This window comes from Prionailurus bengalensis, chromosome B4, assembly GCF_016509475.1.
Source record: "Prionailurus bengalensis isolate Pbe53 chromosome B4, Fcat_Pben_1.1_paternal_pri, whole genome shotgun sequence".
Taxonomy (NCBI): Eukaryota; Metazoa; Chordata; class Mammalia; order Carnivora; family Felidae; genus Prionailurus; species Prionailurus bengalensis.
This window is the reverse complement of record NC_057358.1, coordinates 34,622,542-34,638,619: the sequence shown is the minus strand read 5'-3', so window position 1 is coordinate 34,638,619 and position 16,078 is coordinate 34,622,542. Positions and strand designations below refer to the sequence as shown.

General features: G+C 38.3%; 1 protein-coding gene across 1 annotated transcript in view; it reads left to right on the top strand.

Moving 5' to 3' along the window:
* The window catches only part of LOC122473289 (cat eye syndrome critical region protein 2), a 180,704-nt gene that overhangs the window by 149,530 nt on the left and 15,096 nt on the right, over positions 1–16,078 (top strand). Inside the window, 8 exon segments of the mRNA XM_043563606.1 lie at positions 6,775–6,834; positions 6,837–6,903; positions 7,409–7,446; positions 7,535–7,626; positions 7,842–7,968; positions 8,713–9,101; positions 9,733–9,861; positions 10,051–10,897. Coding sequence (XP_043419541.1) covers positions 6,775–6,834; positions 6,837–6,903; positions 7,409–7,446; positions 7,535–7,626; positions 7,842–7,968; positions 8,713–9,101; positions 9,733–9,861; positions 10,051–10,897 — 1,749 coding nt within the window.

Sequence of the window (16,078 nt, the reverse complement as noted above, 5' to 3'; positions counted from 1 at the left end):
TTAAAAAAAAACAAGCATATCTGATATCTTAGCCAAGTAAAGGAAGTTATCAGGCACTGTTTTTATGGTAACTAAAAACAGGATAAGTTGTGGGTATGGAGTGGTCTGTCTAGGGATGCTCTACCCCTACCCCAGAAATGACAACCATCGGTAAATTCCTGACAAGGATGAAGAGGTGATAAGAATTTCAAAGCAAATAAGGAAGCACCACTGTGAGCAGTAGTTGTTGGTAGTTACAGCAGACAAAAAAGAAATAGATTCAGTACTATCAGATATTCAAAAAAGAAGATATTGGAAACATAAGGAAAAAGTAACCTTGTTGAAAATGACAGGCAGATTCAAGGAAACAAATAGAACTCCTGGAAATGTAAGGTATAGGTTATTGGAATATTAAACAGCTTTGGGTATGTGTGAAAAGAGAATCAGTCAACTAGAAGGTATGTCTGGGATATTACATGGAATGCAGCACTAAGATAAAAAGTTACTTGTTAATCTGTCAGTGTCCAGTCATGAAAACAAAACTTATGCTAGATATTTCAACACAAAGAATTTTACTTTCTTTTATGTAAAAAAGAGAGAACTCGTGCACATACATGGGGGGAGGGGCAGAGAGAGAGAGAGAGAGAGAGAGAGAGAGAGAGAGAGAGAATCCTAAGCAGGCTCTGCGCTGTAAGTGTAGAGCCCAACATGGGGCTCAGACTCACAAACCACGAGATCATAGCCTGAGCCAAAATCAAGAGTCAGATGCTAATTGACTGAACCACCTCAACACAAAGAATTTCAAATGGGTCTTTGGTTAAATGGAAGTCAGAAAAATAAAAAAAAGAGACTTGTGAGATAGCACAAAGAAGAGCAAAGAGAAGAAGTTAGGTTATCACAACCTAGAAGTTGAGGGGCTCTGCCCAGTTGGAACAGGCAAGCAGCAAGTCTGGTTCTGGGACTACCAAAAAGAACCCGCTTATCAAAACCAACTGGGTTGGTTCATCTGGTCCCAGATGAAGGACCATTCCTAGCATGGTGTTGAACAGCGATAACAAACAGGAAGAAAGAAAACCCTTCCCCTCATCCTATCATTCTTCCTCTGGTACTCCCTTTTGGCAAAATATAAAACTAGCAAAGAATGGAAAAATAATGGATTTAGAGCTTACAAGCTTGATATTGATAGCTTAATAACTTAGGTGTTATCTAACATGAAAAATCCAGTGTGTGCCTACTATAGGTTCTAAAATGAAAGAATCAAGAGAATGGGGCAGAGAAAATATTTAGAATGGTTGAGAATTTTCTTGATTTGATGAAAAACACAAATCCTCAAAGTTAAAAGAAGAAGAAATGTAAACTGGATATAAATTACATGTAGACCCATGGTAATGAATTATAGAACCTATGACCCACAGATATTTGAAGTAATCAGTTTGGAGGGGCACCTGGGTGGCTCAGCCAGTTGAGCATCCAACTTCGGCTCAGGTCATGATCTCGTGGTTTTGAGTTTGAGCCCCATGTCAGGCTCTGTGCTGACTGCTCAGAGCCTGGAGCCTGCTTCAGAATCTGTGACTCTCTTTTTCTCTGCCCCGCCCCCACTCACACTCAGTCTCTCAAAAAATAAAGATTAAGAAAATGTTTTTATAGTAATCAGTTTGGAAAAGATAAATTACTTTAAAGGATGTTCTGTAACAGTGATAGACTTCTCAGGAGTAATAATAGGATTCAGGAGAAAATGGGTTGAATTTTATATTAATTTTCCAAGCCTCCATAACTAGATAGTGTAAAACAGAAATTTAATTTTCTCATAGTTCTGGAAGCTAGAAATCTGAATTCTAGATTATGGCAATCTCCATAGACTTACAATAAAAGGGAACTTCCTTAACCAATATCCACTTTAATGGGAAACGTTAGAGGTATTCCTTCTTAAAGTCAAGAGGAAAAGATTTTTTTCTATCATTGCTTTTATTCTGTATTGTATTGTTTAACAGGGTGTTCTCTACAAAGGAAGAATATTTGTGTATTTATATTATAGAACTATATACATATTAAGTGTATAGTTTAAGGAATGTATGATTTGAAACTCCAATAAAATGTCAAGAAACTATCATAAAACTAATAAGAATAAAGCCAAGTAGTTGGATTCATTTTAAGTGTTAATATGAATAATTTGTAAACATGACTTAATAACAATGGGAGTTTTTACTACACAGATAGTGGCCTCTAAATATCATTTCCTTCCAGAAGGAACCAAGATTCTTTGGAGAAATGACTGATTTCAGTACTAGGGCAGAAAAAATATAAGGTGTGAGCCTAGACTATTTTATAAGAGAAAGCAAGGAAGCATCAAAGACTCCTGAAAGTTCTATCAAAAGATATATTCTCACTGGCCAACACTGGATTTTTGTTTGTTTGTTTGTTTGTTTTATTTATTTTTGAGAGCGAGACAGAGTGCGAGGGGGGGAGGGGCAGAGAAAAGAGGGAGACACAGAATCCAAAGCAGGCTCCAGGCTCTGAGCTGTCAGCACAGAGCCCGACACGGGGCTCAAACTCATGAACCATGAGACCATGACCTGAGCTGAACTCAGATCTGAACTGACTGAGCCACCCAGGCACCCGATCATTGGATATTTTTGAGCACTAAAAAAAGAAAATGAACCAAAAACATGAAATAAATTTAAAATCTAGTTTATTTTTGAGAAAGTATGCACCCATGGAGTGGGCAAGGGCAAGAGAGAGAGAGAGAGAGAGAGAGAGAGAATCCCAAGCAACCTTCATGCTGTCAGCTTGGAGCCAGATGCATAGGGCATCTGTAGGGCTCAGTCGGTTAAGCATCCAACTTTGGCTCAGGTCATGATCAACCAGTTTGTAGGTTTGAGCCCCATATCAGGCTCTGTGCTGACAGCTCAGAGCCTATAGTCTGCTTCAGATTCTGTGTCTCCCTCTCCCTGCCCCTCCCCAGCTCATGCTCGCTCTCTCTCTCTCTCTCTCTCTCTCTCTCAAAATAAATAAACAAAAAAAAAGAAAAAGAATGATAACACTGGTGGCAAGAACTTAGAAAGAAAGAAAGAAAACAACTGTGAGATCATTGACCTGAGCTGATGTCAGGGGTCAGACGCTTAACCAACTGACTTACCTAGGTGCCCCCATAATGATACTTTATAAAAATCAATGATTACCTTAGGAGTTTAATGGGACAACTTGTTATTTTCAGACCTAGTAAAATAGAAAGTCTGACAGACTGTATTTGAGAATATGCAAATAATTGGTGAGGAAAATAATTTGGTCAATAAATAATGGCAATTATAATAGAATAACAAATAATAAAAAAATGGACCTGGGCAGAGCTTTTCTCAACCGAGGCTTCCAAGAGACTATTAAACCCTAAAGTAGAGATCAGCTAACTGTTTTTAAAGTTTTAAAATATAAAGCGTTTTATTTATTTTTTTTTAATTTATTATTTTAAGTAGGCTCCGTGCCCAGTGTGGAACTTGAATTCACAACCCAGAGATCCAGAGTCATATGCTCCACTGACTGAGCCATCCAGGCACCCCTGAAATCAGCTAACTTTCTATAAACGGTCAGATAGTAAATATTTTAAGCTTAGAGATAATACAGGGCTGTGTTCCCATTAATCTTTCATTCTTTCCCTCTTTTCCTTTCTTTTTCTTTCTTTTCTTTTTCTTCCTTTTTCTTCTTTCTTTCTTTCTTTCTTTCTTTCTTTCTTTCTTTCTTTCTTTCTAAAAACAATCAGCTAACCGTCCTACATTCTGTAGTTTGCCATTTGCAAACACCTGCCCTAATACATCCATCATATTTAATGAACTGACTTCTCTCCTATGCATTTTTACTAGGTATATACCTTGAAATTACTGAGAAAATGATCATACAAATAATTTTGTCTGCAGCTTAATTCTATTTTGGAACTCTAGTTAATCATCAATTGAAAGACTGATGAGGAACTTAGTAATGGAAAGATGAAGTTAACGCTGATATAATACAAAATCACAAAAGACAGATAAGTAGATATTATATCTGCTGATGTAATGAAAAAAGATATATACAACACCATCTATGAAATAATATTGCCCAAAAAATCAAACATGTTTGTCTGATCAAAACCTCTAGATATAATTCAATTTACAGAAATCCAAGAGGTATGGGAACACATTAACACCACAGTGAGGATGCCATCAGCTAAATCCAGAATGCAGGAAATTACACAAAGACAAAATGACCCAATTTTTCCAACAAATTGGAGGGAACACTATTACAAATTCAGCTAAATTTAGACACAGACAAATGCAGTATATAGACCTTTTTAGTTTTGATTTGAACAAACCAACTTAAAAAAATTATTGCACTAGAGAGAAAGTTTGACCTTGACTCAATATTTGATATTAAATAAATCCTTTTATGTTCCTAAAGTTCATACAGAAGAGCAAAGGGCTAAGAATAGCCAAGATAATAATTTCCAAAAACAGTATGGTGGGGACACTTATTTTACAGATAACAAAATAAAAATAACAGTGAATAAAAGAATGGTATTGGGGTGCCTGGGTGGCTCAGTCAGTTAAGCTACAGGTCAAGATCTCACAGTTTTGTGATTTCTAGTCCTGCACTGGGCTTGCTGCTGTCAGCACAGAGCCTGCTTTGGATCCTCTGTCCCCCATTCTCTCTGCCCCTCCCCTGCTGTTTCTCTCTCTCTCAAAAATAAATAAAAACATAAAAAAAGAGAATGATATTGGCATAGAGATAGAAATGAACCCAGTAAACTACATAGAAACAGGCCTTGGGAAGGAATGTGGGTTCTCCAGTACCACATAACCAGTACAATTGCTTACTAATCAGAGGAAGAAAATTATATGTCTGCTTCCCATTTGTGTTCCAGATGAACTAAAGGCCCAAACCAAATTGAAAACAGTACAGATGAATGTCTTCAAGATGTCAGAATAAAAAAGAATGTTATAAGTACAAAAAACACAAGCTATAAAGGGAGCGAGATTGATGTTCGGCTACACAAATTGTTCAAAACTTACATATGACACAAACATAAACAAAGTGAAAAGATGAGTCAAAGTGGAAGATTTTTTTTTTTTTTGAGAGAGAGAGAGAGAGAGAGGGTGCAAGTGAGTAAGGGGCAGAGAGAGGGGAAGAGAGAAGCTGGGCTCACCTGATGCGGGTCTGGGACTCCTGAACCGTGAGATCATGTCCTAAGCCAACGTCAGATGCCTAACTGACTGAGCCACCCAGGCACCCTGGAAGAAGATAATTTTAACACATAATCAACAACAAAGTCTTATTATCCAGATTATTAAAAGCATTTATCTAAATCAGAAACGTAGCAACCCAAAGGAAATAGGGCAAAGTAATCACTCCAGTCAGGAAAATGCAGATGAAAACATCAAAATTCCTTATCAATACTCAGTAGTTTGGCAAAAATGCACCTTTTATCCTACCGAGTGAGTGTGAGTTCACTCAAATTGCTGTTGAGAGAAAAGCTGTACCCCTTTGGAAATCACCTTGACCAGGCCTGATGAAGTTCACTATCTGGAAGTTCCGCTTCTGGTTGTGGACCCTAAAAATCTCACATGCATGCGTGAGAAGATATGTCAAAAGAATTGTCATTATAATACCATTTACAAGATGCAGACATATTGCAACCAACTGGAAAGTGGATTATTAAGCTGTGGAGTACTGTATTAAAGTTAATAAAGCAAAAATCTTAAAATCTGCCAGTTTGTTAGGTTCATGGATATTCATTAACTTGGTTACATTGTTCTTTAATCTTGAAATCGTTTTTTAAAAAGTAATATTACAAGTCATTGATAGCTAAGTGCCTTTCACTAATTAAAGCAGATAAAGATTTAAGTTTATAAGGGATAATGTAAGAACAAAAACAAAATTAGCAGGGTCATGTCATACTCATAGCAGTGGGCAGATGTGGAGTCTGTCTCTCGGGTAAGAAAATAGAAGGTCTGTCCTGGCTTCTCCCTTCCATTTTTGTGTCTTTCTGTCTGACAGTGTTCTTTATCTTCCTGGCTCTTTTCTTTACTCCTGACCTTCCGGTTCCCTGCTGGCAGTGAGTGTCCCATCAGACTAATAGTGGAATGCCAAGTGTGTTTCTCATGGCTGTGGCTGTGAGCCAGAAAAAAAATCATCCATGCCTTCCAGATCTTTGCCCATTCCAGCTGGCATCTTTCTCTTTTTCCCAGCCAAATTTATTACTACCCTGGCTTGGTAGGGTCCAGCTGCCAGTGTTGGGGGTGAATTGAAGAGCAAAGACAATTGGGGTGCAAGGATATTTTTGCAAATGCAAAACCTTGAGTGCTTACATGTGCATATAAAATCTTGTATATGTTTTGGATTGAGAATCTGGTCCTTAAAAGGGGATGTTGCTTTTCTGAGAGAACTAGGAAAGTCCTCAGGTATTGAAAGAAGGATAATCTTCATTCAATCTTTTTTTTTTTTTCTTTTTCTTCTAATTCTGTTTTTTCAGCCTTGCTCGTTCCTCCCTCTCCATCCCAGTGTCTGCCATACCACCCTCATCCCTCCCCCCCAACCATTGATTTCAATATGCATAAAGGAAATGAGTTCCACAAGATTATATTTTTCATAAAGCATTCCTTCTATAGAATCATCCTAATTATCAAAAGAGGATGGCAGAAGAAGCAAGAATAATTTTATGATACTGTTTTGGTGATCTTTGTTTCTTCTCAAAATGCTTAACATATAATCTAATCCTCTAAAAAGCACTTACCTCACTTGTACCGTAATGCACTGTGTTCATTGTAGATCGAGCAAAGAGGAGAAAGCTCAGGGAAGAAAGGGCGTGGCTGCTGGCCCAAGGGAAGGAGCTCCCCCAGAACTTTCCCATCTGGACCCTAACTCCCCCATGAGAGAAGAAAAAAAGACTAAAGACCTGTGAGTATTTAATGATACTAACAGTAGCAAACAGTAACATTTAGGAAGCACTCAGGAATTGTGCTAAGCACTTTGCTCATTTAATTCTTACATCAACCCTGTGTGGTAGGTAATATTCAGTGTTCATAAGCTTCTCATTCTTCTGTATGCCTTTCTGTATTACTGTTATTTAGATTATAAAAATATTCATTAAGGTAAAATATAGCCCAAGAAATAATGTGCTATGAAATAACTAACATTATAGAATCATAAGTTATGGATCATCTGAGTCAACCCCAGCATTTTATGGATGAGGAAAATGATACTCCGTTTTTTGCTTAGGTTTACTAACCATCATCTTCACAATTCTTTTCTGGAGATTATCAGTGTCACAAACTTACCTTAAAAACAGTTTATTGGGACTCTTCCAAACCTTGGTACAATCAGCTGCCTGTCTGTGATTGAAGTAAGAGAGCTAAGGAGAGAAGGTTGTCAAAGTTACTATTTCTTATTTTGTGATTCACAGCTTTGAGTTGGATGATGATTTCACTGCCATGTATAAAGGTCAGTTCCCATTCTCAACTATTAACTATTTCTGATAGAAATACTCTTGTGTGACTGAGTTAATGCAGCTCTCTTCTTTGGCTTTCAGTTCTCGATGTGGTAAAGGCTCACAAGGATTCTTGGCCCTTTTTAGAACCTGTGGATGAATCGTATGCCCCAAACTATTACCAGATTATTAAGGTAGAGGCTGCCTTTACAGTTATACCTTCTATGGTGTGTGTTTCTTTCTTGATTTTTGTCACTGTTTTTAAGTTCACCTGTTGTTCTTGAGAATCAGAGTTGCTGGATATATGCCATGCTCCTGAGCATCTCATAATAGCATGATTCCTTTGCCTCACAGGGACTACAAGATGGTTTTTCTCCAGCATGTTATAATTTAATGTGTCCTATTTTAGGTCCCCATGGATATCTCAAGCATGGAGAAGAAACTGAATGGAGGTTTATACTGTACTAAGGAGGAATTTGTAAATGACATGAAGACTATGTTCAGGAATTGTCGAAAATACAATGGGGAAAGTAGTGGTAAGTGGGGAAGGAGTCTGCTATGGATACACTTATTATACCATTTCAACCAAGAATAAAATGCCTTCTTTTTTAGAAATACACAAAAATAGAAGTGCATCTCTTTAAGAAGTGAATCAGACCTTTCTTTGGGGCTATGAACACAATGCACATTAAAAGCCATAGGATTGGCCATTCTAACCACTTACACAATATGTGCCAGAACCACTCCTATCCTGTGTGACAAGAGAGTATATCTGGTGGCTAACTGGGCTCAGGTTAGTTTTCATTATCTTCAAGACCAGGCTGGGCTTAGTTTGTACTGCGCTTCCTTCATTCAGCAAGTTAACCACTGACAAGACTGACCCTAGATTTTTAAGTCATTTTGAGAAGTCCATAGAGTATATCTCCAATAATAAATAATATAAAAGGCTCTAGTAGCTTAAATGCTTTAGTTTAAAAACTAAGCAGCTTCTAACTAAATACAGTCACTGTATTTAATAATTCTGCATTTTAGCCTTTATTTGTACTCATTTAAGGTAATAGTCCTAGAGTCATCTTCCAGCCATACAGCCTAGAGCCTCTTAGGACAAAAACAGTACCTTCTTCTTGTGTCCATAGCTGTACAACATAATATGCACTCAAGCCAGATTAAGCTCAAGAGTTTACCCAAATAGCATCTTTTATTGTCTATTGGTAGGAGATTTTTTTTTTTATGTCTTGTAAAAGCTGTATCTGGAAGTCAATCCTTGTATCTTCCCACAGAATATACCAAGATGTCTGATAATTTAGAGAGGTGTTTCCATCGGGCAATGATGAAGCATTTTCCTGGGGAAGATGGAGACACAGATGAAGAATTTTGGATCAGAGAGGATGAAAAGCGAGAGAAGAGACGGAGCCGGGCTGGGAGAAGCGGCGGAAGCCACGTTTGGACCCGCTCCAGGGACTCTGAAGGGCCCAGCAAGAAACAGCAACCAGTGGAGAATGGAGGAAAGTCCTTGCCACCTGCACGCCGAGCTCCCTCTTCTGGAGATAATCCTAGCAGTAGTTCCACACAGCTCCCTCGGGAGGGGAGCACCTCAAATGGCCGAGGCTTTTCTCGTCCCCTACATTATGGGGGGATGCCCAACCAGGCACCCCTTTTAAACCAGATGGTAAGGAATAGCTTAAAATTCTGTTGTGATTGCTCCTAGTTGGTGAATTCAAAGAGAGGTGAAGCCTTTTTAATTGGTTCCTCTTCCAAAATAATTTTTCTGTATGTGGATGATTTCTTTGCCTCTCATCTGTCCATTCTTTCTTCATTTTTCCTCTTATTTTAAATCTCCTTTCTCTTAATCTGACATACTCTCGGTATGGCCCAAAATTGGGATTTTAAAAAAACTCTTTGTGTATGAAGCGCAGAAATACATACAGTACTTAAAATACACAGCATATCTGTAGCATTAAAATTATATGTTGCAGGGCAGTTGGGGGAAAATTGGCTTAAGAGGCCCTTGGGGAAGGAAGCAGTTATGAAAAAAAGATTAAGAAACAGCAGTCTGTCCTATAGAGAGAGATTGCTTTCGGCCCAGGAACTAGCCCTGATCTGGGTGAGCCCATGTGCTGACGTTCTTCCCTTTCTTGGCCCTATGCTGAGTTGTTCAAGGTCTTTGTGTTATTTTAGCAGTACATCCATATGCAGGAACGTCCTTGTTTTCTACTTAATGTCTTCTGTGCTTTTTTTTTTTTTTTTTTTTTTTTTTTTAAAAACCTCTCCCCAACTTGCCTTTACTCAACACCCTCCAGAGGCCAGCAGTACCAGGAACATTTGGCCCTCTTCAAGGATCAGATCCTGCCAATTTATATGTCTCCTCTAGAGTCCCAGAACCACACCCTGGAGAGCCTGTACAGCAGCATCAGCCTTTTGCCATGCAGGTAAGCAACCTGATACTCAGAATATGCAGATGCAAAGGATTTCACGATAAATTTCAGAAATCTAGTCTCTTCCCAGGTTAAATTTAATTCATTATCTCCTATTCTGTAGGGTCTGTTATTATAGATTAAGCACATTACTTACTCTATGCATCTGTTGAACATTGCTTTCTTCTCTTTTCTTGTTGCCAGCCTCCAGTTGGAATTAACAACCACCGAGGACCCAGGCTAGGCACACCAGAAGAGAAGCAAGTGTGTGGGGGACTGACACACCTTACTAACATGGGATCACATCCTGGATCTTTGCAGCTTAGGCAGATGGGTGGCCCCAGTCAGGATGGAAATATTTATCCCCCAACTCAATTCCAGTCAGGATTTATTCCTCCCAGGCATGGTGGGGCTCCAGCCCGACCCCTAGACTTTCCTGAAAGCTCAGAAATTCCTCCCAGCCACATGTACCGATCATACAAGTACCTGAATCGAGTACACTCTGCTGTCTGGAATGGGAACCATGGTGCTACAAACCCAGGACCCTTGGGCACAGATGAGAAGCCCCCCATGGGGCCAGGACCCTCTCACCAACCTCGCACTCTTGGTCATGTGATGGATTCCCGAGTGATGAGACCTCCTCTCCCCCCAAACCAGTGGACTGAACAATCAAGCTTTCTACCTCATGGAGTTGCTTCTTCAGGGTATATGCGACCACCCTGTAAATCTGGTGGACTTCGGTTACAGCCACCTCCAGCCCCAACGCCAAGTTCTTTATTTGGAGCACCCTCCCAGGCTCTGCGGGGGGTGCAAGGAGGGGACTCCATGATGGACAGCCCAGAGATGATTGCCATGCAGCAGCTTTCTTCCCGAGTTTGCCCACCAGGTGTGCCTTACCACCCCCGACAGCCTACACCGCCCCATTTACCTGGCCCTTTTCCACAGGTAGCTCACTCGGCATCAGTAAGTGTGTCAGCCCCCAAGCCTACCTTGGGGAATCCTGGGAGGACACAGGATAACAGTGAAACACAAGAGCCTGAAAATGACCGAGGTAATTTACACCATCACTTTTGTCTGACTTCTGACATTTAAGCTATTAATTCATAAGGAATCTTTTTTATGAAGACTATCAAACTCATTTACAGCCTCTTTTTCTTGAACCACTCACTCAGGATTGGGCCAAAGATCTGAAAGGATTTCTGGTGGTAATGATCATTATACAAATGTAGTCCTTACCATAATGTGCAGTCTTTTTGAGACTTGTACATATAGTAATTCAATTCTCAAAACAAACTTTTGAGCTAGCTACTATTTAATGATCCTTGTTTGTACAGGTGGAAAATCTGAGGCACAAAGGTTTAGATTGGTTGCCCTCATCTCACTAGTAAGTGGTGGAGCTGACATTTGAACCCAGACCTACTCAGTCCAGCACCCATGCTTTCAACCATGGCATCATCAAACTGCCTTTAAAAATGGCTGTCTTGGTGTGCCTGGGTGGCTCAATCTGTTAAGCCTCTGACTCTTGACTTCAGCTCAGTCATGATCTCAAAGGTTTGTGAGGGTCAAGCTCCACGCTTCTAACGCAGGGTCTGCTTGGGATTCTCTCTCCCTTTCCCTCTCCCTCTCTCTCTCTCTCTCTCAGAATAATTAAACTTTAAAAAAATATTATTAATGGCTGTCTTAAAATTTATCATTATGAAATAACTTTTTAGTACTTTACTTAAAGCCTAATTATTTCCATCCTTCTATTCCTTGGACACATAGCTATAGCTACTAAGAATGAAAAAAAGTGAGACCTAGCAAATCCTGAAGAAATGTCTTAGAAATGTCATTTAAGAGAGTAAACCTGAAAATTGAGAAGAAAAACTAAAAGAGTAATTTGTGTAATTAGTGCTTTTTTCTGGGATAGAGGTCAACCACGTATTGTATATGATTTTCTTAATGCATGACTGGAGAATAGACACCTAGACTTTTATCAAATATGAAAATTCCACATAAGATTGATGGTAGGCCTAGAACGCAATTACTTTTTGTTTTAATTAATGTATTTAGTTACTAGGATATCTACTGAAACTTTTTTTTTTTTAACTTCCACTGTAGTTAACATATAGTGTTATATTCGTTTCAGGTATACAATATAGTGATTCAACAGCTCTATACATTACACAGTGCTCATGATAAGTGTACTCTTTGTCTCCTTTGACTGTTTCACCTGTCCCCACACTCACCTCCCCTCTGGTAACCATTAGTTTGTTCTCTATAGTTTTTCAGTTTGTCTCTCTTGTTTTTCAGTTTGTTTCTCTTTTCTCTGTTTTTTTATATTTCACTTAGCATTAATACCCTGTAGATTCCTTCATGTTATTGCATATGGCAATGTTTTGTTGTTTTTGATGGCTGAGTAATACTCCATTGTACATATGTACCACTTCTTTATCCATTCTTTTTTTTTTTTTTTTAATGTTTATTTATTTTTGAAGAGAGACAGAGACAGAATGCCAGTGGGTTAAGGCAGAGAGAGAGGGAGGCACAGAATCCGGGCTCTGAGCCGTCAGCACAGAGCCTGACATGGGGCTCGAACTCACAAGCTGTGAGATCATGACCTGAGTCGAAGTCGGTCACTTAACCAACTGAGCCACCCAGGCACCTCTATCCATTCATCTCTTGATGGTCACTTGGGTTGCTTCCATATCTTGGCTATTATAAATAATGCTGCAATAAACACAGGTGTGCATACACCTTTTCAAATTAGCGTTTCATATTCTTTAGGTAAATACCCAGTAGTGGAATTAATGGATCATGTGGTATTCTATTTTTAATTTTTTGAGGAACCTCCTACTGTTTTCCACAGTGGCTGTACCAGTTTGCTTTCCCACCAACAGTGCAAGAGGGTTTTTTTTTCTCCACATCTTCACCAACATTTGTTGTTTCTTATTTTTCTTATTTTAGCCATTCTGACAGACATGAGGTGATATCTCATTCTGTTTTGATTTCTATTTCCATGATAATAAGTGATGTTGAGCATCTGTTCATGTGTCTGTTAGTGATCTGAATGTCTTCTTTGGAGAATTGTCTGTTCATTTCATCTGCCCATTTTTTAATTGGATTATTTATTTTTTTGGGTGCTGAGTTATATAAGTTCTTAATATATTTGGCTACTCACTCTTTATCAGACATGTCATTTGCATATATCTTCTCCCATTCCGTAGGTTGTCTTTTAGTTTTATTGACTGTTTCCTTTGCTCTGCAGAAGCTTTTTATTTTGATGTAGTCCCAATACTTAATTTTTGCTTTCATTTCCCTTGCCTCAGGAGACTTATTTTTAAAATGTTGCTATGGCCAATGTCAGAGAAATTACTGTTTGTGTTCTCTTCCAGGGTTTTGATTTCGGTCTCACATTTAGGTCTTTAATCCATTTTGAGTTGGTTTTTGTGTAAGGTGTGAGAAAATTGGTCCACTTTCATCCTTTTGCATGTGGTTGTCCAGTTTTCCCAACAACATTTGTTGACGAGACTGTCTTTTTCCCATTGTGTATTCTTGCCTCCTTTGTCAAAGATTAATTGGCCATATAATTGTGGGTTTATTTCTGGGCTCTCTGTTTTGTTTTCGATCTATATGACTTTTTTTGTGCCAGTACCATTCTGTTTTGATTATTACAACTTTGTAGTATAGCTTGATACCTGGGATTGGGACACCTCCAGCTTTGTTTTTCTTTTTCAAGATCACTTTGGCTATTTGGGGTCTTTTGTGGTTCCATACAAATGTTAGGATTATTTTTTCTAGTTCTGTGAAAAATGCTGTTAGTGTTTTGATAGGGATTGCATTAAATGTGTAGATTGCTTTGGGTGGCATGGACATTTTAACAATATCTGTTCTTCTAATCCGTTGGCATGGAATGTCTTTCCATTTGTGTCATCTTCAGTTTCTTTCATCAGTGTTTTATAGTTTTCAGAGTTTAGGCCTTTCACCTCCTTGGTTAAAGTTTCTTCCTAGGTATTTTATTACTTTTGGTAAAATTGTAAATGGGAGTTTTTTTCTTATTTTCTCTTTCTACTACTAGTGTATAGAAATTGAACAGATTTATGTATATTGATTTTTGTATCTTGTGACTTTATTGAAGTCATTTATGGTTGTAGTAGTTTTTGGTGGAGTCTTCAGTGTTTTCTATATGTAGTTTCATGTCATCTGGAAGTAATAAAAGTTTTCCATTTTCCATACCAGTTTGGATGCCTTTTATTTCTTTTTGTTGTCTGATTGCTGTGGCTAGAACTTCCAGTACTCTGTTGAATAAAGGTACTGCTGAAAGTGGACATTCTTTTCTTCTTCCTTATCTTAGGAAAAAGCTCTCAATTTTTCAGCATTGAGTGTGATGTTAGCTATGAGTTTTTAATATGTGGCCTTTATTATATTGAGGTATGTTCCCTCTAAACCTACTTTGTTGAAGGTTTTTTATCATGAATGGGTTTTGTACTTTGTCGAATGTTTTTTCTGCATCTATTGAAATGATCATATATTTTTAATCCTTTCTCTTGTTGAGGTGATGTATCATGTTGATTAATTTGCCCTTGCATCCTAGGAATAAATCCCACTTGATCATGGTGAATGATTTTTTTTTAGTGTATTGTTGTGTTTGGTTTGTTGAACATTTTTGTGTCTTCGTTCATCACAGATACTGGCCTATAGGTCTCTTGTTTTTGTTTGTTTGTTTTGTTTTTGTTGTTTTTTGTTGTGGTGGTTTTTTTTTTTTTTTTTTTTTTGGTAGTATCTTTATCCGGTGTTGGTATCAGGATAATGTTGGTCTTATAGTATGAATTTGGCAGCTAGCCTTCGTCTTCTACCTTCCAGAATAGTTTGAGAAGAATAGGTATTAACTCGTCTTTAAATGTTTAGTAGAATTCACCTGTAAAGCTGTCTGGTCCTGGACTTTTGTTTGTTGGAAGTTTTTTGATTATTGACTCTATTTGCTGGAAATGGCCTGTTCAAATTTTCCATTTCTTCCTGATTCAGTTTTGTTAGGTTATGTTTCTAGTAATTTATCCATTTCTTCTTGGTTGTTCAATTTGTTGGCATATAATTTTTCATAATCTCATAATCCTTTGTATTTCTGTGGTGTTGGTTGTTATTTCTCTCTCTCTCTCTCTCTCTCTCTCTCTTTGAGTTTGGCTAAAGATTTGTCAATTTCATTGATCTTTTCAAAAACCAGCTCCTGGTTTCATCTACTATATTGTTTTTTTAGTTTCTATTTTGTTTGTTTCTCCTTTAATCTTTATTATTTTCTTCTACTGGTTTGGGCTTTATTCTTTTTCTAGCTCCTTTAGGTATGAGGCTAGGTTGTTTATTTGAGATTTTTCTTTTTGAGGTAGACCTACATTGCTATAAACATCCCTCTTTTTTTTTTTTTTTTTTTTTAATGTTTATTTACTTTTGAGAAAATGTGCAAATGAGCAGGAGAGGACCAGAGAGGGAGACCAAGGATCTGAAGCGGGCTCTGTGCTGATAGTGGAGGCCTGGTATTGGGCTCAATCTCACAAACTGTGAGATCATGACCTGAGCCAAAATTGTATGCTTAACTGACTAAGTCACCCAGGTGCCCCTAAACATCCCTCTTTGGAATAGTTTTTGCTATATCCAAAAGATTTTGGACGGTAGTATTTTCATTTGTCTCCATGTGTTTTTTGATTGCCTCTTTGATTTCTTGATTAACCCATTCATTCTTTAGTAATATGTTATTTAACTTTCATGTGTTCTTTCCAGATTTCTTGTGGTTGATTTCTACTTTCATGCCATTATGGTCAGAAAAGTTGCATGGTACAACTTCAGTCTTTTCAAATTTGTTGAGACTTGTTTTGTGGCCTGTCATGTGATCTGTTCTGGAGAATGTTCCATGTGCACTTGAAAAGAATGTGTATTCTGCCCTTTTAGTTTGGAATTCTTTAGAATATATCTGGTAGATCCATATGGTCAAGTATGTCATTCAAAAAGCAACTGTTCCGGGGCGCTTGGGTGGCGCAGTCGGTTAAGCGTCCGACTTCAGCCAGGTCACGATCTTGCGGTCCGTGAGTTCGAGCCCCGCGTCGGGCTCTGGGCTGATGGCTCAGAGCCTGGAGCCTGTTTCCGATTCTGTGTCTCCCTCTCTCTCTGCCCTTCCCCCGTTCATGCTCTGTCTCTCTCTGTCCCAAAAATAAATAAACGTTGAAAAAAAAATTAAAAAAAAAAAAAAAAAGCAACTGTTCCT